At 40.4% G+C, this 21,673-nt stretch overlaps 1 protein-coding gene across 4 annotated transcripts in view; it reads left to right on the top strand.

Moving 5' to 3' along the window:
* The window catches only part of llgl2 (LLGL scribble cell polarity complex component 2), a 47,387-nt gene extending 29,727 nt beyond the window's left edge, over nucleotides 1-17,660 (top strand). For 3 of the 4 annotated variants that reach the window (XM_026177583.2, XM_080305253.1, XM_026177584.2), the window contains exons 4-27: nucleotides 163-244; nucleotides 390-505; nucleotides 928-1,086; nucleotides 2,839-3,001; nucleotides 3,085-3,214; nucleotides 3,299-3,353; nucleotides 3,541-3,695; nucleotides 5,198-5,409; nucleotides 5,699-5,766; nucleotides 5,850-6,003; nucleotides 8,401-8,505; nucleotides 9,671-9,766; nucleotides 10,273-10,469; nucleotides 11,345-11,492; nucleotides 11,578-11,725; nucleotides 11,845-11,961; nucleotides 12,047-12,213; nucleotides 12,598-12,862; nucleotides 13,687-13,837; nucleotides 14,794-14,819; nucleotides 14,991-15,038; nucleotides 15,388-15,430; nucleotides 16,124-16,185; nucleotides 16,289-17,660. In XM_026177583.2, coding sequence (XP_026033368.2) covers nucleotides 163-244; nucleotides 390-505; nucleotides 928-1,086; nucleotides 2,839-3,001; nucleotides 3,085-3,214; nucleotides 3,299-3,353; nucleotides 3,541-3,695; nucleotides 5,198-5,409; nucleotides 5,699-5,766; nucleotides 5,850-6,003; nucleotides 8,401-8,505; nucleotides 9,671-9,766; nucleotides 10,273-10,469; nucleotides 11,345-11,492; nucleotides 11,578-11,725; nucleotides 11,845-11,961; nucleotides 12,047-12,213; nucleotides 12,598-12,862; nucleotides 13,687-13,837; nucleotides 14,794-14,819; nucleotides 14,991-15,038; nucleotides 15,388-15,430; nucleotides 16,124-16,163 — 2,845 coding nt within the window. In that variant the 3' untranslated portion in view covers nucleotides 16,164-16,185; nucleotides 16,289-17,660. The remainder of the gene's footprint in view (nucleotides 1-162; nucleotides 245-389; nucleotides 506-927; nucleotides 1,087-2,838; nucleotides 3,002-3,084; nucleotides 3,215-3,298; nucleotides 3,354-3,540; nucleotides 3,696-5,197; nucleotides 5,410-5,698; nucleotides 5,767-5,849; nucleotides 6,004-8,400; nucleotides 8,506-9,670; nucleotides 9,767-10,272; nucleotides 10,470-11,344; nucleotides 11,493-11,577; nucleotides 11,726-11,844; nucleotides 11,962-12,046; nucleotides 12,214-12,597; nucleotides 12,863-13,686; nucleotides 13,838-14,793; nucleotides 14,820-14,990; nucleotides 15,039-15,387; nucleotides 15,431-16,123; nucleotides 16,186-16,288) is intronic. The other variant, XM_080305254.1, reaches the window with a different exon arrangement.
* Nucleotides 17,661-21,673: the final 4,013 nt, after the last annotated feature.

The following is a 21,673-nucleotide window of genomic DNA, read 5'->3' as shown; positions in this document are numbered from 1 at the left end:
CCCTCAAACACTGAGATGCCTCCCTGAAATTAGGACTTAAAGTTTTGGATTTCTCTGTGTAAAATAGACCATCTTACTAAATGTGCATTAGCTTAGCTCTTCCCAGTGTGCTAGTATGATTGCAACTATGATAAATGGAGTCTGTGCTTAACCATTGTTCAGATATGGAGCTCCAGGTGTGGAGTTCATGGGGCTACATGATGAGAATGCTGCTGTCACACAGGTGCACTTCATGCCCCACCAGGTAATGTTTGATATAAATCACACAACATAGAATGCTAGCAGAATTTTGTTTTATTGAGCTTGCTTGTACTATAGTGCTGTTCTCAATAGTGTGTATCAGGGAATACATTTTATTATATCTCTGATTATTTGTGACTCTTATTCAGGTTGAGCTGGTTACTTTGCTGGATGACAACAGTTTGCACATGTGGACTCTAAGAGGACACAATGGACTTTCGGAACTTCTTGAAATAGGACGCTTCACGCTGACTGGACCACCTGGGTAAACCACATATTTCCACCTATCATTTTCCTTTCTCCACAGTAACCTTTTTGAGAAATGGCCTATTGGCCAGAGGGGCCAATGGTGCGATATGGCAGCCTCGCTTCTGTCAGTCTGCCCCAGGGCAGCTGTGGCTACAACTGTAGCTGCCTCCACCAGTGTGTGACTGAATAGTGGAATTGTAAAGCGCTTTGGGTGCCTAGAAAAGCGCTATATAAATGCAATCCATTATTATTATTATTATTATTATTATTGTTATTATTATTATTATTTGACTTGTTAAGTTAAGTAAAGCCAGATAAAGAAGAGATATGAATATGTAGAATTTGCTTAGTTGTACAGGTCACAGGACATCTACCCATGCCTTTGATCAAAAAGTTGCCAAGTGATGCCACTTTTCTCCTTCCTCCTCCTCCTCTCAGTGCCCCACCAAGCGTGACCAGAGTGACAGCAGTACTGGCCCACTCCTCAGGTGAGCTGCTGCTGTTGGGGACAGAAGGTGGACATGTATTTGTAGTTGAAGTTCCAGGATTCAGAGAGCTGGAAGAGAGGAACATCAGCCTTGACCAAATTGCCAGCAGGTAGGCAAATTAAAACACATGTTACAGACAGTTGCATACTATATGCTGCTAAGGACTATGACAGTTGTTAGTTTCTGCAGCATAGACATAAAAAAAAAAAAAAAAAAAGTGAAACTGCTAAAGTTACTAGAGGAAGTTTTTTCTGTTTGAAAGCACCTATTGTTGCGTTTAACGATTCGATTCTTTATCGATTCTTTTTAAAAAAGGAGAACACTAAGGTCGATTAGCTTAGAACTTTGTTTTATATCTTCTCTTTGAACAAGATAGAAATTTAGGAGTAACTGGCCTTACAAACCCAACAGTGAGATCTTAAGAGATCCAGCCTACGGCTCTTCAATGGGGTGTCACAGGGTCCCCGGGGGAAAAATGTAAAATAATAAAATAAATATTCTTCTGTAGCAATAACAAAGTATAACATAAATTATTCTGTAGCAATTACACAAGAATATCCAGTAATGTCCCTGCCTACAATTAAACACACTTACCGAAAATCGGGGGCATCTGCTGTGGCAAACGGGTGCAAACCTTTTACCACAAACTTAGTCACTGCTCGGTGACATTCGTCTATCCTGGCCTGAAAGGAGATTTTACCGGTAGACTGCAGCGAGAACTGCCAGCATCTGAGCCAGACTCTGTCTGTCTCTCTCATCATGGTCACTAAATGCACAGTAATGGCAGGTTTTGTAATAAGGCAGATCGCGCTAACATAATATGCACTGTTAGCTGATTATTTACCTGCCGCATTAACGGGAGAGGACGTGCAAACGTTACCGCTGCTGCTGGGTTGAGATTCACGAGTCCGGAGCGGAATTAAAAACACGACATTCAGTTAAGGTCATCACGTGTTTTGTCAGCAAATGCTTTTGCATATTCGTAGTGTTTCCTCCCTTAAATGAAATATCTACTTTTCAAGTTTTGCAAGTTGCCCTGTTGTCATCCGTTCTCGTAAAGTATAACCAAACTTTTGAGCATTTGAGCCGCCATGTTTCCTGCCAGGTAAATGAGGCTCCACAACGTGGTGACGTCATTCGGGGCGACTGGAATCGATAAGGGTATCGTTTGCAAAAATGGCAAACGATTCCAAGGAATTGAAACAGTGGGAGCTGGTTCTCAACAAGAACCGGTTTTCGACACCCATCCCTAAGCTCAACACTACAGTTTGTCTGGAAATTTACATTATTCTTTAGTAGGGCTGTGCGATATGACCAAAATCTCATATCCCGATATAAAACCTCTTGTTGCCCCGTTTTACCGTCGTTGTTGCTAACGACAACCCATAAAAACAGGCGCTTGTCCGTCCGTAGTGTGGTTATATTAAATATAAGAGAAAGAGAAATGAATATAGCCACTACAGTGACCATCAAAACGATGAACAAATATTGCCGTAAACTGTTTATTTTGCGACACCACGAAACAAACGATAGCGTAAAATGAAACGACAGACGTTTTTATATCGTCATCCGATATATATCGTTATATCGAACAGCCCTATTCTTTAGTCACTTTCAGAGCATGTATTACAGTGGAAATGAGCACTCTGTACATTATAAATATCAGTCTGCTCACTTCAAGTGTTTAAAAAAGTGTTCCTGCTAAACTGCTGTCACACAGTATCAGTGTTGGGGAGTAACATTTTAAAAGTAACCTTCCCAACACTGCACAGTATAATAGAATATATTGCCTGTCATCCCCTGTGCATCAATAATAAGACTGATATTCTCTTGAATTATTTCCTCTGCTTGTTGTGTACAGCGTACCTGATGACTACATCGGTCGCAGAAATCTAGAACACGTTGAGGCCTTACAAGAGAACCCGGTCGATCCAGATCAGGTCATCATTGGCTATGGACGTGGCCTCATGGTCATCTGGGATTTGGAGAAAAAACTTGCCATCCAGCACATTCCTGCCACACAGGTACCTGTCATGTAACGTACGCCTGAACAGAACACCAGCTGCCAGTATATAAACTGACTGAATACTGTGTAATCTATCCATAGCAACTGGAGAGTGTGTGTTGGACTGAGGACGGAAAGTACATTCTGAGTTCACACAGCGATGGAAGCTATTGTCGATGGATGGTGGGGGGGCAGGACACAAACGAGGAAGAGAAATCAGACATTCCTTATGGTAAAGAGGAAGCTCTCCACTGTTTTATTAATCATAAAGTAAAAAGGTTTAGGCCTCATGGTTACTTGTGTTTTATAATTGCAGGACATTTTCCCTGCAAGGCCATTTCTAAAATAGTTCAGCTCCCTACAGAAGAAGGGTAAGATGACGTCATCCACCGGTGAAATAAATCTTTTTGTCAGCTTCCTTCAGTGAAAGTGATGTCGTCACCTTTCTAATATTTAACTTCTCAGATATGTTATGTGAGCCGCTGTTACACATTAATCACTGAACAAATGGAACTGAACTTGAACCTTGTGTGTACGTATGTTTGCGTGTTTGTGTAGGCCTCCATTCCTGCTGTTCAGTGGTGGTATGCCCAGGGCCAGTTATGGGGACAGACACTGTATTACAGTGATCCATGGTAAAAAACACGTGGCCTTGGACTTTACCTCCAGGATCATCGACTTCTTCGTCATTAGAGATGGACCGGAGCACACAGGCAGGCCACACACACCAACAAACTGGCAACAAAATTACAGCACATTTAAATATGGGACTCTTAAAGTATTTGACAGCATTGAAGATCTATGTTCCCCAGTCTCTGATGTTGTTAGGTCCTATAAAGAGTGCACAAACATACTAAATACACAGGGGAACACTGCTTCAGTGTTTAACTTACTTAGACTTTGTTACTTTGTTGCTGTGTAGAAGGACGCAGTTATAATAAGTGAACAAACATTAATGAATACAGTTTAAATGCCAAAACATATTAATCATGATATTGATGTTTTTTGGGGGGAATACTCATAAACCAAATGTAGAAAAGACAAATGATGTCAAATCCCCCATTAGAAAAAAAATAACACTCAATAACAGTCAAGAGTTTTTGGGCCTATCAGAAAGTGAATGACATCAGTTAATTGCTTTGAACCATGTAGTGCTATTTGTTATGTCACAATTGGCTAAAAAGTGATAACAAGTAACGGTAGGTGATGTAGTTAGTCAGGTAAAAGAATAAACGGCTTTATTTGAAATTAACTGAGCTGAACATGAGATGTGTCAGTCAGTAGGGTTGGAATTTTGCATATGAGCTAGCTTGGTGAGTTAAATATTTGGATAAAAACAACAAAACAGTTTTACAGCACATGATCCTCAGGAGCAGAGGAATCGCTCTTTCTGAGGGAACAAGTAGAGCGTACTCTTATACCAACCAATACTGTACCCAGGTGTTCCCAATCTCTGATCACCTGATCACACCACACACAGACAAAGGCTACGTTCACACTGCGGGCGAAAGCGCATCAAATCTGACTTTTTTGACCCTATGCGACCCATATCCATGTCATATGAATGCTTCCTGGCCATCCAGTGTAGATGTTAGTGAAACTGTTGGGAAGACAACGTTGGAGGAACGTGAACATTTTATTTGTACTGTATAATCTGCAGATTCTGACAGAAATTTCCAACTATCTTTTGAACCACCGCTCCTCTCTAAAACAGCAATAAGGATCATTATTAGGCCATTTGTAAATAACAAAATAACTTTATAACTTAAAGCAAAATTGGGAAACGTAAAGTCCGAAACAAGTCTTTATATTAAGGCCATCGGTCAAACAATACTGTTGCTCTGGGTCTAAACAGCGCGCGTTGTGTGTGACGTCTTCTTTTGCGCATGCGGGCGCTTGAGGGTTCACACTAGAGCGCGTTTGCTGTCACATTTTATTTGTAGTGTGAACGAGCAGACAAAAACATCGGATTTGATCAAAAAATTGGAATTGAGCATCAAGACCTGCAGTGTGAACGTAGCCAAAGACAACTTGCCAGATAAGGCAAGGTTACCACAGTTTGAATTGACACGGGTTTGTGTAAATTTGAACATAACTCTCTTGTGTAATTGTAATTTATTCATCACAGCAGCCCAGAAAAATGAGAGCAGTTTTGACAAGAGACACAAGCGTATCCCAGATCTCAGTTTATTAGCTGCTGTGTATCTTCCTGCAGGAGAGCCCAGCGCCCTGGTTGTCCTGGTGGAGGAGGAGCTGGTAGTTATTGACTTGCAGACTGAGGGCTGGCCCATCATACAGACTCCTTACTTGGTCCCCCTTCATAGTTCAGCCATAACATGCTCACATCATGTCTCCACCATTCCCCTCAAACTGTGGGAGAGGATCTTCGCTGCTGGAAAGCATCAGAATGCAAACTACTCAAAAAAGGTAAAAATCTTTGTAAATTGAAAATAATGTCCCGTCATATTTATATTTCTCTGACTGCATGACAGGTTTTCACTTTTTCTGTGAATCTGTAAAAACACAGGCTATACAGTCACCCCATTAAGTGCCAATATTATTACTGATGGGATATGTTACCACTGTATGAGACTCTTAAGAATCCCCTAAAAGGCTGTTCATCATAACTTGAATGGTGCATCTTGAATATAAGATGATGGTTGAGGACATCAAGTTTTCATACTGTTTTCTTACTAATTTTCTTTCTTCGTGTCAGCCGTGGCCAGTAACAGGAGGTCAGAACCTGGCCCCAGATCCTCCACAGAGAGATCTGCTCCTCACGGGGTTAGTACGGTTGCCTTCATTCACATTTATTGAAAGGTCTTTTTGAAGTTGTAAAAATTATTCTAACGCTGCTGTGTATATAGGCATGAGGATGGCACAGTTCGTTTCTGGGATGCATCAGGAGTCTGTCTCTATCCCATGTACAAGCTGAGCACAGCTGGAGTATTCCACACAGATGCTGACCCCAATGACAACATGAACCAAGGGACTGAAGGAGAATGGCCTCCATTTAGAAAGGTATGTTTTTCTAATCTAATCTATAGAAAAGAACATTTTCATTTATATTTTAAGGTGAATATAAAGAAATGTCACGACACTGGGACTTATTTTAAGTATTATTCAGGTATTCTATCACAAATTCCATCAATTAGTTGAGTAATCGAATAATGAGCAATGATAAATATTCAAATAGAAAAAACACAGGTCTTTCCAAATGAGCTGCTCGTTGGTTAGCATTTTATAAATGGCAAGGTTTCCAAGTTTGACCGCATATAACATTTCTCAACAAAACTAGAACTAGAATATTAGAATTCGTGTGTGTGTGTGTGTGTGTGTGTGTGTGTGTGTGTGTGTGTGTGTGTGTGTGTGTGTGTGTGTGTGTGTGTGTGTGTGTGTGTGTGTGTGTGTGTGTGTGTGTGTGTGTGTGTGTGTGTGTGTGTGTGTGTGTGTGTGTGTGTGTGTGTGTAATTTTTATTTTTATTTTTTTAAAGAAAAAGTGTTCTTAAATGCAAAAAAATTATCAATGGGCAATTTTGAATCACTAAAATCAGAATACTTTAATAATTCCTGAGTAAACTATGTATACATAACCCCACTAAGTGCATGTCTTTGGGCTGTGGGAGGAGCGCACTCCACACAGTAAGCTTCTGGCCAGATGGTTATTTAGAACCCAGGACGTGCTTGCTCTGAGGCAACCATGCTAATGAATTTATAATTAATCTTAATTAGCATTAAAATTAACATAATCTTTTACAAGTACTAACCAAGCCCAGCTTGTGGGGATAGGTTAATTGGATAATCCAAATTGCCACTTGGTGTGCATGTGCGAGTGAATGTGAGTGTGAATGGTTGTCTGTCCCTATGTGTTGGCCCTGCGACAGACTGGCGACCTGTCCAGGGTGTACCCTGCCTCTCGCCCTATGACAGCTGGGATAGGCTCCAGCGCCCCCCGCGACCCTGAAAAGCGAATGGATGGATGGATGAACAATCTTTTTACATTATTTTACTTTAAATTAACAGCAGTGATTTATTTTAAGATTTATGTAAAAGAGGAATGTTAATCAAGGTCTTGCATAGCAGCATATTAGGCAAAGCTGGAAGTAAGGCAAGGCAAGGCAAGTTTATTTGTATAGCACAATTCAACAACAAGGTGATTCAAAGTGCTTTACAGAGACATTAGAAACAAGAACAAATAAAAAGCATGATTTAAAATTGAATAAAACAAGCAAATAAACTAACTAATTAACAAACAAACAAACAACAGTATATAAAATCAAAACAGATAAAATCAGAGCAGTAGATAAAATCAGTAGTTAAATGTAAGTTTTGAAATTTAAGCTTAAAAGTGTGGATTTGGTGCTTTATTCAAATGCAGCTGAGAACAGGTGAGTCTTCAACCTGGATTTAAATAAACTGAGTGTTTCAGCTGATCTGAGGCTTTCTGGGAGTTTGTTCCAGATATAAGGAGCATAAAAGCTGAATGCAGCTTCTCCGTGTCTGGTTCTGACTCTGGGAACTGATAAAAGACCGGATCCAGATGACCTGAGGGATCTGAAAGGTTCATACTGGGTCAGGAGGTCATTGATGTATTTTGGTCCTAAACCATTCAGAGCTTTATAGACCAGCATCAGAACTTTAAAGTCTATCCTCTGACGGACAGGCAGCCAGTGTAAAGACCTCAGAGCTGGACCGATGTGGTCCACTTTTTTGGTCTTAGTGAGGACTCGAGCAGCAGAGTTCTGAATGAGCTGTAGTTGTCTGACTGATTTTTTAGGTAGACCTGTAAAGATGCTGTTACAGTAATCAAGCCTACTAAAAATGAATGCATGGACTAGTTTTTCCAGGTCCTGTTGAGACATCAGATCTTTTATCCTTGATATATTCTTGAGGTGATAGTAAGCTGACTTTGTTATTGTCTTAATGTGTTTTTCTAAGTTTAGGTCTGCATCCATCACTACACCCAAATTTCTCGCCTGGTTTGTGGTTTTTAGATGTATAGATTGAAGTTCTCTGGTGACCTGTAATCGTTTCTCTTTGGCGCCAAAGACTATTACCTCAGTTTTGTTTTTGTTTAGCTGGAGAAAATTGTGGCACAACCAGTCATTGATTTCCTCAATGCATTTACCAAGAGCCTGTACAGGGCCTCGGTCTCCTGGTGACATTGTGATATATATTTGTGTGTCATCTGCATAGCTGTGATAGTTTATTTTGTTGTTGTTTATAATCTGTGCCAGTGGGAGCATGTAGATGTTAAACAGAAGGGGTCCCAAGATGGAACCTTGGGGAACTCCACATGTGATACTTGTCTGCTCAGATGTGAAGTTACCTATTGATACAAAGTATTTCCTGTTTTCTACGTATGTTTTGAAGTAGAGGTGTTACTCTAAATTTCACCCTTGTCATGTTTCTGTTTAGGTTGGCTGTTTTGACCCCTACAGTGATGACCCAAGGCTCGGCATCCAGAAGATCCATCTCTGCAAATATAGTGGTTATCTGACTGTAGCTGGCACTGCGGGACAGGTGACTATTGAGAATTTTACAACAGACCTATGTCATGTTGGGCTAAGTCATATCTCTGATGTAGAGTAAGTTAAGCACTTAACTTACATCAGTAAGGTAAACTCTTACTTGTCAAGTTAGAGTTAAGTTTTAAGAATTATACTTTGCTAGTAAGTCAGTATATATGGTAAAGCCTGCTCTTGACCTTTGACCTTCTGTAGAAGTTTGAGAGAAATTTAGATTTTTCTGTTGATTCTTACGCCCTCTTGCATATGTAGGCGTAGTAGAGCTTAAGAAGTCAGTTTTTTCATGCTCAGTGTTGAATTTATTTATATTCATAAACACTCTTTTCCCTCAACCAAAGCATCATGCTGCCACCACCATGCTTCAGTGCAGGGATTGTAATGGCTAGTTTCCTCCAGGCATAGTGCTTTGGCTTACAGGCTAAAAAGTTCAATCTTTCTCTTATAAGACCAGAGAATTTTGAGTCCTTTAGGTGCTTTTTGGCAAACTCCAGGTTGGCTGTCATGCTGTGTCATTTGTATCCAGTAAGACTCCCCCATGCTACACAAGCCTACCTTGGAATATATGCAAGAGAAGTGTAACTAAAGCTATACCGGCAGTGTTGAGGAACCAGAAGACAAGAAGGCATAAGTGCACAAGGTATGAGAATATGGGGTTGTTGGAATGCTACTACCAAGGAATCCCAGTGGAAGGGGTTACAGGAAGTGGATGTGGGACCTATGGAATCACACCCAACATCTAGACTAACAGCAAAACAACTAGTAGCTCAGTGTTCAAATAGCTGGAAGAAACTACTCACAACTAGAGATCAACGAGGTACAACACAAATGCTATGCCAAGGGTTGGCCAAAACGTCATTTCAAGGGGGGTGATGTCACCAGGTCCAAGTACAACTTATCATACAATTGTGTGTGTGATAGGATCATGGCTGAACTGGAAAACTGGACCCTCTTTGGCTGATTAACTAAGAGTGCATAAAGTACCTCTTGAAGTTCTACAAGAAGATGTGAATGCAATATTACAGACAATCCTTATTGTCTAAGTTTGAAGGATAAAGACTGTCCGCAGACCGAGTGGGGTGTGTGTGTGTGTGTGTGTGTGTGTAGGCCTACGTTGATATCACATTATTGTGATTATTCCCACTGTTATTTTGACTTTGCAGATCCTAATGTTGGAGTTGAATGACGAGGCAGCAGAGCAAACCGTGGAGGCTAAAGTTGTGGATTTGCTGCAAGGTCAAGAAGGATTTCGATGGAAGGTAAAGAACAGAACTGATTACTCGCTATGTTTGTTTATGTTTTTACAGTGACATGCAGCAGCTGTAGACATTATGAAGGACGGATCTGGCCACTGTAACGTGACCCGTATGTTTTAGGTCTCCAACAGAGTTTTCATTCTCTACAGATGCCTCCCCCAAAAAGTGTTTTTGCAGTCTGGCACAAAAATGATTGAATGAAAAATTTAATTAATGCAACTTTGCAACCAAGCTAAGTAGCATTAATAACTAAGAAATCCACCCTCTTGTCTAAATAAGGTCAGTTGTACTTCCAGAAATAAGCAGCAGCCAAAACTCAAAAGTTGAGACTTTGCAGAATCCAGAAACATATACAGCATACAAAAATAGGTGATCTAAAAAGGCTTTAAATGCTGCATTTACAATAATAACTAGCTTACTATGTGTGCTCTGAAGGCTATCATAAAACCTTTCTATTGTTACACCGTCAACTACATATTCCAGCATTTGATAGTCGTCTTCCTTCACAGGGCCACACTCAGCTGGATATCCAGGAAGACCCAGTGATGTTTCCTGCAGGCTTCCAGCCCTTTGCTGTTGTCCAGTGCCAGCCCCCAGCTGTGGTCACTGCTCTCACACTGCACTCAGAGTGGAAGCTGATAGCCTTTGGCACCAGTCATGGGTTTGGGTTATATGACTACCAACAGAAGAACAGTGTCCTGATCAAGTAAGGAGAAGCATTAAGAAAGATGTGAAACATGTGTCTGTACTGTGTTTACAGCTTCCAGGAAATCTGTTTCATGTTAGTGGATGTGTTTTAGCCATCATTTTCTTTCGTAGTACAAAGAAGCAAGTTGGATGTAACCAAGCTTTCAAACTTACAACCATTCGTTTACTACTGGGTAGAAAATTAAATTCAGTTCAGTTCAATTTTATTTATATAGCGTCAAATCACAACAGTCGCCTCAAGGCTGTATATTGTAAGGTAGACCCTACAACAACACATACAGAGAAAAAAAATCATTTATTGTCTTCTGGAAACGCCACACACCCAGATGGTGGATTCAAACCTTCCTGCTGCGAGGCAACAGTGCCAACCACTACCTGACAAAACCTGATCCAAAACAAATCTAAACCATAATGGCTATCATAATAACAGTTACGCAAACAAACTCAAGACAGTCCATGACAGCGACACACACCTGCCCTCTGTGGCTCTCAGCAGGTCACTCTGACCTGCAGACTCATGCAGCTGGCCTTAGTACTATCTACCACCCACTCCTGAGACTGCATCAGCCCAGATACCACCCAGTGATCCATCAGTTATCACTCATGCATCAGGCCCAGGTCCCAGCTGTCATCCATCATGTTCAAAGGAAATCTTCAGTTTTAACACAGTACAAGTGATATAGGGATATAATATTTACCTAGGTGGATATTCCAACCTAATATATCAGTCACTCATGCTCAAGTCACCGTACATGTTATGAGAAAAACTGTAGCCTTGTTGTGTCTTTGTTTGTTACATTTTAGGAGTAAGCAAAGTATTTGTGCAGCTGTCTGCATATCATATGTGCTCATATTGTGTTTTCAAACTTTTAGGTGCACACTAAACCCCAGCGATCAGCTGGCCATGGAGGGTCCTCTGTCCAGAGTGAAGAGCATAAAGAAATCCCTGCGACAATCCTTTAGACGAATCAGACGTAGCAGAGTCTCTCTAAGAAAACAACATGTTAACACTGCTACTAAGGTAGAATCATAAAAAGGACTCTGCTATCTGTTCCGTGTTTCTCCGTTGTCGCATGTGTTATATATATTGATATCTGCCTAAGCAGCTCCAAGAGGCAAATGCTCGTCTGGAGGCTGAATTGGCAGAGATGGAGCTGGCTCCCGTCCAGAGGAAAATTGAAGCTCGCTCTTCAGACGACTCTTTCACTGGCCTAGTACGGACGCTCTACTTTGCTGACACCTTCCTCTCTGACAGTGAGTTGGCGTGTTAAACGTGTACTATAGTACGTAAACAGCACTTGCTACAGAAATGAATAGTGGGCAGAACTTTGGGTTGTTTCCATTTCCTTACGTTTCTCCTCATTTTCTTGTAGGTTCACATAACACACCCTCCCTATGGGCAGGGACCAATGGTGGCTGTGTGTTTGCCTACATGCTTCGCCTTCCTTCTGTCGAGCATAGAGCAGATGAGCCTGTCACAGCTCAACTATGTAGGTTTAACATTGTGGTGGCCTGATCTCTCAGCTCTGCCCTCCTCTTGTAAAGTTGTCTCTGATTTGCGTCCTTTATTTTCAGCCAAGGAGATTCAGCTGATGCACCGCGCTCCTGTTGTTGGTATTGTGGTGTTAGATGGACATGGGGCTCCTCTCCCTGAGCCCCTGGAGGTGGCTCACGACCTGGCTCGCGCACCTGATATGCAGGGCTCACACCACCTCCTGGTCGTGTCTGAGGAACAGTTTAAGGTTAGACTTGGAGCACTAGGGTTGCAGTGGGTCATTAAGATGTCTTAAAAAGTTAATATCAAAGAAAAGGTGGTCTTAAAATGTCTTGTTTCTTGTAAATTTTTCTAAAAGTATTATGTTTTCAGGTAGTATTTTTAAAGACCTGTAGATTACAGCCCTCAAAAATAACAATTAAATCAGTTACTATTGGTTCATGTCACTTGTTGAGCATTGTTGTGTCTTAGCTTGTTCTATGCTCTAAAGAGAATGCCATTTATGTGGTCTAGGCTCACAATTTTTAATATCGGTACAATTACTGTTATTTATTGAGGTGTAGGATAGAAATATTCAATCCTCTTAAAATTTTGTAAACTCTATTCCAATGCATTTGTTTTGTGTGTTCAGGTTTTCACGCTGCCAAAAGTTAGTGCTAAGATGAAATTAAAGCTGACTGCTGTTGATGGCTCTCGAGTGCGACGGGTAGGCATGGCCTGGTTTGGCAGCAGTCGGACAGAGGACTATGGTGAAAGCGGCTTGTTGGTCCTGACTAATCAGGGCGATGTTCACGTGGTGTCACTGCCACACGTCAAGATGCAGGTACATTACCCCTGCATCCGCCGAGAGGACGTCAGTGGAATCGCTTCTTGTGTTTTCACCAAGCACGGCCAAGGTATAGAGACACCTGCGCACACGTTTCTTCCTCTGTTTTACTGGGGCTCTAAATACATTCTCTTTAGAATACAACAACAACAATACAGATGTGTCTCTAGCTCGACCTTCTAGAAGCAGTTTTCAGAAGTCATGTATGTCTTTGTTCTAGCCTAAAGTCTTTAGCCTTAATAGCCATTTGAAGAGATGGGGATCAGTAACAAGTTGCTGACTTTCCACAAAGAGCTAAAGAAACATGTGACAGTCAGAGAATTCAGAGTTAAAATATGTGTTAGTGTTTTGCAACAGCAATTTCTAAAGCAGCTTTTAAAAAAAATTTAGACACGCGCTTCAAAATAACTGCCCAAATAAGGAATGTGAGGTGTTTCAAGATGCCTGTACAACAAGACCTGATTTTAGAACGACTTTGATTTCGCTCGCAGAAAAAGTACTGGCTTCATGGTGCTAAACTGGGGTTACAATTTGTATATTTTGTGATTTGTGTTAGTACATGCCGACAGACTTGTATTGTGGGATAAATTAATCAGATTAAAAGATCCATTTACTGTCAGATTATTATGAAAACTGGATTGTTTCGTTTGTATGTTTGTTGGTTTTAAATGGAAAGAACCCTCATGCCGCTTACATCCATGCTGTTCAGTAACTGCTGCCACGAGTTTTTAGAAGTGAGATTTTCTTCCTAAAATGTGATTTTTGTCATGTTTTTTTGTTGCTGTTGTTGTTCAATGGACAGTCATTTTGCCAGTGCACTTATCTACATTCATAGGTCCCCCCACCCCGCTTGCCACTTTCACTAAGCTCCTGTGTGCTGTTGTTCTCCCTCAGGCTTCTACCTGATCTCCCCGTCTGAGTTTGAAAGATTCTCTTTGTCGACCCGCTGTGTTGTGGAGCCTCGTTGTCTGGTGGAGGCTCCACTTCATTCTGGCTGCTCCAACCAACACCAGTCACAGCCAGATGGAGCTTCATCTACTCATAGGTACTCATAGGTTTCCTTGTTTTCATCATGTTGGTGTTTGCTGAATACAAAAGTTTGCTGTAGGGCAATTTAAGCCAGGTTGTTAGATGATGCTGGTAGTTACAACTTCCATGTTAAATGGGAGTAAAATCATTGTAACAATGCCAAATAGTATATAAAAGAGAGTGAAAGATTGTAAAGACTGACCCTGGTGAAGAAATAATAAACATTAGATAGAAATCTCACTGATGTGTGCAGAGTGTGTAGATAGAAAGAAAAGTAAAAATGAAGTTAGCTAAAAAAGGTAGACGCAAGACTGATATTGTGTAACACAGAAGTGCAAATTGCATTTATAAAAAAGAGGAAAAGACACAGCGGTCTGGTCTGGTGGATTTGATGGCCGTCAAAGTGGCTGTCTGACGTTCTGATCCCTGGTTGGTGAAACTCACTCTTGGGACATAGAATGTCCAAAATAATGCGTGAGGCTGAGAGATGCCGACAGTCCTGACTCAGGCGTGCCTCAGCACCTGGAAAAGTAAAACCGCTCAACTAAAGCGCATAGTTGAGTGGCTGCCTCCACCAGTGTGTGAATGTGAGAGTGAATGAATAGTGGGATTGTAAAGTGCTTTGGGTGCCTTGAAAAGTGCTATATAAATCCAATCCATTATTATTATTATTCTAACATATTTTGCCTCCTCCTCCCAATGTATAAATCACTAGCTCCAATATAGTCAGTTATGCTGTTTTTGTCTTTTATTTTCTCTTAATGTTTATAAGTGACATCAACCTTCCAGTGACTGTAGATCGAAATCAGCCAGTATGGCTATATCAGCAAAATGTACTCATTTTACTTCCAGTTCATTGTCCCCTTTTAACAGGATATTAATATTACATGTTTTACATATTACAATAATTGATATGTTTTGACATCCCTAAGAATGAGCTGTCATTACTTTCTGTCTTCTCTGTCCTTTCAGAGCCAAACATGATGGTGAGGATGCAGGTAAAACAATTAAAAACAAATAATATCATTGTAAGTAAATGTGCATGTGCCACATGAGTGTGTGTTCTGTGTTCTGTGGTGTTTTATAATTCTGTGCTATGCTAAATGTGCTGTCTGTTTTTACACGTACCTTGTCTATGGCTGACTGTGTTGACATGCCATCTATTGCAGAAAATGCAGCTAAACATGTTATGGAGCATGCTTTGCTGAATGATGAGAGTGAGTACAAAGGCAGGAGAATATCCTGAAATATAGACCTGGAAGGTCAAATAGCATGTCCCTCAGACATTGTAGTTGTTCAAAGGAAATCTGGCTTCAGTTGTAATTGAATTATACGCTACCTTTTTGAGCTGGTCCTGCAGCCTCTTACTCACATTGTCATTTGAAACATCCAAATTACATGTCTCAGAACCATATATAAGCACATGACTGATACAACTTCATTTTTTCCCCAGTGAGCTGGCTTGTTGTGACTGAGCTAACGCTCAAAGTCATGACAAAGTGTGGTGTTGTTAAAAGCAATAGTTGGTTACAGTTGTTTTTTTGTGTTTTGTTTTTTTCTTTTCAGAAGTACTTCAGGAGATCCAGAAGTCACTAGAAGGAGATCAAATGCAAGTATCACAAACACATTCTTTGTAGTTGTACAAAAATTACACAAGGAAAAAAAAGATGTTGTGCCATTCTCAGGCTGGAAAAATGACTGCAGTGTGCAGCTAGATCTGCTTGTAAGAAGTGTTTGCAGCGTGCACCTCCGGGGGGGGAAATGTACTGAGCAACTTCAGTCTGTGTTGTTACTGTGATGCTGGTGTTAATCCCAGAACTCTGAATCCATTAATATTTTTCCCAATTAACCTTTAAAAGTAAACTGACGTAATTCTTTGGCTTAAAAAGCTACCAACATTTTTTTCTTGCAGATTTTCACTTGATATGTTACGAGAAAATTGAACTCATTCAACCCAGAAATTCTTCTAACATTTCTCCAATATTAACGACAAACATCACACTGTGCATTTTGACCATACATCTTTACTTCAATCTCAATCATCCAAATCATTTTTGAAAGTCTTGTGGTTTATTTAAATATAACCTTGCAAATCTGAGGCACGGTTCTATGTTCCTTATAGCGAGAAGAGGCTTTTGCCTAGTAAGCCTTGCAAACAAGCTGTACTTGCTCAGTCTTTTTCTAATTGTATCATAAACTTTTAAAATGCTGAGATTATAGCTCTTGGGTTTTTAAAGGTGAACATGAAGTTGGACAATTGTAACCAATCGTGTTAATGGATTCTGTTTTCTGTTTGTCTAAGGTCATTCCTGGAGAATAATGTGAAAAGTGCTGTAGCGTGAGGAGCCTATCTCAACAGCTGAGGTGAGACTTTGTAGCACTTTCTTTCCTACAAATGCAAAACATGCAATCAATTTTTGAATCCACATCTGTTGGTTCATGGTGTTTTTGTGCTATATCTTTACAGAGAACCGACATGTTGATATGTCTAAAATGGACCTAAGCAACAGATCTTGCCTCCATTTTAGCTGACACTACTGACACCTGACCCCTCTCCTCAAAGACTTACCCATCCCGCCATTTACTGATGCTGCGCTCACACTGGCCCCTTCATAGAGACACCAATAGGCTCTTGTCAGAAGTGCTTTCTGAACATCTAGGGCTTTGGCTCAGTAATGGTGCAAAGAATGTGAAGGAAGTGACACCACATGTGCCTAAGGACCATACACTGCTGCCATAGCATGGCCACACCCATTTAAACCCAAAGCTGGATGAGGCACATTACTGGCGTGTGACCGGATCCCTTCAAATCAGCCTTCTACATCTGACATGGAAGCTACTGAGCTGTTTTGTTTGGTATAAAACTGTTTGTTTAAATTCACTTGATGTTCTAATGGCCTTTATCACTACCAGCATCACCATCTAGTCACTGTACTCTGCTGTATATCTTACTGGCCTTCATCTCCTCATAGAGACATGAAGAAGAAATTTGGGGGATGATTTTAAATAACATTGATAAATATTTTGTGTAGTTTAGATTTGTGATTTGTTGTAGGAAAGCCCATTTCTACCTGCAAAAACATGTTGTGTCCAAAATTATAAAGTGTTAAATTAACAAGTTGCTGTAACAAAAACTTGACAAATTCTTGAGACACTGAAACGCAGAGGAAACGCGCGTTTCAGTCTGAATTAGGTGACACTATTTTAATTCGTTTGGGGTTCTTTGTTGGTTTTGTTTGTTTATACAACATTGATGTAACACAAATCATGCGTTTTCACTTCATGCATAGTCTTTATATTTTTTCATGTCTTAACTTTTTAAATTTATATCGACAAAGTTGGCATGATTTTAACTTTTAGTGTTTTGTTTTTTTTTTATGTTAATGAGCTTCCATGCTATTCAGAAAATCAGTGGAACATGTTCAGTAATGCCTGAGATGATTGATGTGTGTGCGTGTGTTATTTTGACTTATCATTTAATTAGCATTACACATTCTTTACACCACGCATAGGTACTGATGCACTACTGCAATTTTTGTGCATGTTCTGATTTTAATATTTTGCTTTTGCAGGTAATAAATACTGTAATTTAGGAATGTAATTATAAACTATTGTGCTGAAATATTTTTAATATATAAATGACTCTTTACCTGTGGATCTGTTGTAACTGGGGTTGGCTGCTATTTAGATCACACAAGGAAATATTTTGGTACTATCTCTCACAATGCTGGGTGTTTTAGCATCAGTCTAGAATCTATTTTTGTAGTGAAAGAATGCTAATTTTTTTTAAAATAACTTTACACTACAGTTTTCTAGGATAAAATTGTTTTTTCAAAGAATGACTGTCTGGCTCTTTTTTTCTGCACAGTATCTCCATTTTTTTTATTTTTTTTAACATAGCACAAAATGACTATGCTGCGATGCAATACTTGATTGTGAGTGTCCCCAAGTCTTCAAGTCTGTGTGCTTGATTCAGAGACCACATGTCAACTCAGAACCCATTATTTGACCCTCATGAACTGCCAAAGCTCAGTACTCCTTTTTGGTATCGTTTCCTCTAAAAAGCCTAGCTACAGTGTTATGTACTTGCAGAGCATAACTATCTCTGGTAAAATCTATACAATAAAGGAGGAATCAGCTGTCCTGCGTGATCCAAGTGTTGATAATAATAAAAACTTTATCTATAAAGCACTTTCAAACAAAGTGCTGAACAAGTATTTGAAGATAAAAATATATATATACAAATAATAAAAACAATACAGTTTAAAAACTGATAAAGCAAAAGGGAAAAGCAATAAGAACCAGGAAAAACTTGAGGCATAGAATTAATACATGTAGGACAGGGGGAACAAGTTTAACACTTGGATTTGAAAACCACAAAGCATGCCTGCCTAATATCTTGAGCGAGGTTGTTCCACAAAAAAAAAAAAAGCAGGCTCCCTAGTAGTTTTTCTTCTGGTTTTAGGAACCTTTAGAAGGCCAGTATCCTGAGATCGGAGAGCACAGGATGGAACATAGAGGTACAAAAGGTCAGAGAGATATGAAGGCGCCAAACCATTTAATACCTTGTAGGTGAGCAACAGGACCTTAGAATCTGCTTAAATCTGGCAAGGCAACCAGTGAAGAGATTTCAGTACTGGATAATGTGCTCAAAATTCCCAGTTTTGGTTAAAATGTGAGCATCTGCATTTTGTACCATCTGTAAACCTCTAAAACTTTTCTTCCGTAACCCAGTAGGGAGAGCATTACAGTAATCAAGCACAAAGGCACAAATTCATGGACAACAATCTCTGCACTGCCAAGTGATAAAACTTGTCTGATTTATTCCTTAGGTGATAAAAGACAGTCTTTGTTGTCTCTTTTACATGAGACTTGAAGGAGAGCTCTACCAAGCCACACGCCCAAGTTTTTTACCTTTAAATTTTAAACTGCTGGCTAAGGGTAAACATAAATTCAGTAAAATTATCATTCACATCGGCAGTAATGACACCTGGTTATGTCAATCGAAGGTCACTGAAATTATTACTGAATTGGTGCTTAACTTTGCCAAAACAATGTCGTACTCTGTAGTTTGTTTAGCCGCATGTCCTCCTTAAATTGCTGGCTGTCTAAGTGGTGTCCCCAAAACGATGTGGGCTTTATAGATACTTGAGAAACTTTCTGGAGGAAACCTGGTTTTGTTAGGAGACACGGCATGCATCCCACTTTGGATGGAGCAGCTCTCATTTCTAGAAATCTGGCCAAATTTATTAAAGCCCCCAAAACGTGACTATCCAGAGTTGGGACCAGGAAGCAGAGTTTCAGTCTTACACGCCTCTCTGCAGCTTCACACCTCCTGTTATCCCCTCAAAACCCCATCCACTTAGAAACTGTCAGCTCCCAAACAGACTTACTTAACTTAAATGTGAAACCAGCAAAATACGACTTAAACATTAAAAAAAATCACAAACCTGGTTACAGCAGGATCATTATGTTAGCTTAAATGAATCAACGTCCCCGAGTCATACTAACTATCAGAATCGTTGAAGCACAGGCTGAGGGGTGGTTTGGCAGTGGTTTGAACTCACCTCTCTGACATCGCTCACAGAGTAGTCTCTCACATTCAATTGTACATTTCTGAAGCCCCTGGAACCCCCCACTTGTTGTAGGTCAAGCAAGCTGGTTATGGGTCCACATTTACTGGACCCATAATAGCATCTTAGGTTGGAACAATTTCTGTCACCAGCACTGTTTAAAATCGTGTTTGTCTCCTTCAGCCATCTGACACCTCGGATCTGTCTTCAGGTATTGCTGTTTATAATTACTTAGTATTCAGAAAAGGCTCTCTCTCCCACCTCATTGTCCCTACGATTGTGCAGTAGATTTGCTTTCAGGTGCTTTGCTTACTCAGTGATCACTGATCAGGATTCTCCAGTGTGACAACCAAGACCAAGGTATCGGTCCACCTAACCATCTTTTTGTACCTTCCAAGTAATACACGGTGCCCAGACCACCAGGTATACCTGCCACCCTGGTAAGAACTGCACCATCTCTTTTCTCCAGTGCCTGTTCTGGTCCCATCTTTAAGAATGTCAAAGACTACCTGTCTCCATGTCCTGCCTGCATGTCCTGAACACCACTTGAAGTGTGTGTAAGACAGGTAGAGGGAGGAAGTACTGGTCAGCCCGAGTTTCCCTCTGATCCCTCCCTTTCCTCTGATATGTCGGGTTTAGAAAAGTAAGTAAGTAATCACAGCAGTTGTAGGCTTGGGTTCAGTCTCTGGCTGGGGTCTGGAGCAACCCTGGAAGAAACCCTGCTTCCTCATGGAAGTCTAAGAAGATTGGACAAGGACTGCAAGTCACCTCATCCTTAGTCTATAGCCAAGGAGGATGCTGACTGACACCACCAGGTTGCTGGTCCAGGTCCAGGGCCTGGTCCAGCAAGAAGGAGAACAACTAGTCTGAGGTGATGGAGACTCCTGGTGTTTGGCTCCTGCATATATACATTATTCATTTCTTGGGTGCTGCTACAGATTCCCAGTAGCTTGTCAGTATTGTTTGGCTGATCAACTGAAATGCAGACTGCAGCATTGCCAGCCCCCCTCTGTTTTAAGTAAGAGTCATTGTGTCCCATCAGCTGTTCAATTTAATATTAAATATAAATTGTGCGATTATATACATTACAATACAAACCTTACACTATTAATAAAAGGCCAACATTTTGCATTTAAGTAATCATTTTACCTTAAAATGACATGAAAACACAATTTCTAACTGATTATTACATATAACAAACAGGTTAATAATGTATAACAACAGTGAATAATCATGAATTATGACTTTGTAAAATCTTTGAGATAAAATATCTGTTTTCTCTATAACTTACTGGGACATGCAACAGCTGAAATTCTGTAATTTCATAATGGAATGTCGGATTAATTCCATCCTGGGTAGGTTCCTCTACACGTATAGCACGTAGAGGAACCTGTTTCTCACCGTGCTCTTTCTCATCCTGTCCATCAGCTCATATTGTTAATGTAACCCAGATGGAAAAAACACAATTAGATGACACAAAAGATAAAAGAAGAGACAGTATTTATTTTCTTTATTTTACTTGTTTACCTCAAGTGTTACAGTTCCTATCGCAATCGAATGCACTGCTCAGTTCACCCCACATGGTGTTGCCTAGCTCTCAACAGCCAATCAAAGCCTACATTCAGCCTGTCAACTGGGAGGTGAGGTGAAGGCACGTGATTCTCCTGGGTTTCTTTCTGATCTCAGCCATGGTAGTGAAGGCAACTACTGAAAAGAAGACCTAGAAACACAGAGAACAAAAAGGGGAAAACCCAGAGTTAAACTGTGGGACAAGAAAAAAACAGAAAGCCAGCCTACTTACCTACTGGAAGCCTGGAGCTGAGTGAGTGAATGAAGGAGAGAACTAATGTCAAAAACTTGAAGATTCTTACCGTCCTTGTCCATGCTAATGCTAGCACAGGCTTACCACTTACTATCCAGCTGGAGAGCTGCTGCTGTTCTGATACTGGTGTGTTCGGCTTTGAAACACAAAGCAACTGTGAGAAACATTTTCCTGTAGCTGCTCTGAAGCTATTTTTCCTGTCGGTTCACTGTGTGCTAAAGAGAGTAGTGGTAATATTAAAGTTATGAGAGTGAACTAAAGTGGATAATTGTTACGGTCCTGGGCCGTTTGACTACTCCCAGCTGTGTTTCCCTACTGTTTCTTCCCTCGTTATCCCTCTATGTATTTAAGCCTTTTGTCCTTCTCTGTGTGTTGCTGGTTTGTCTGCTTATCATCCATGTCATTTCTCCAAGTAAAAGATGAATAAAAGGATCCGTAACTCAAAATTTCAAGTTTT

Source organism: Astatotilapia calliptera, chromosome 8 (genome assembly GCF_964374335.1).
Source record: "Astatotilapia calliptera chromosome 8, fAstCal68.1, whole genome shotgun sequence".
In the NCBI taxonomy this organism is placed as follows: Eukaryota; Metazoa; Chordata; class Actinopteri; order Cichliformes; family Cichlidae; genus Astatotilapia; species Astatotilapia calliptera.
The sequence above is the reverse complement of the archived record's forward strand: the minus strand, read 5'-3'. Positions and strand labels throughout refer to the sequence as shown.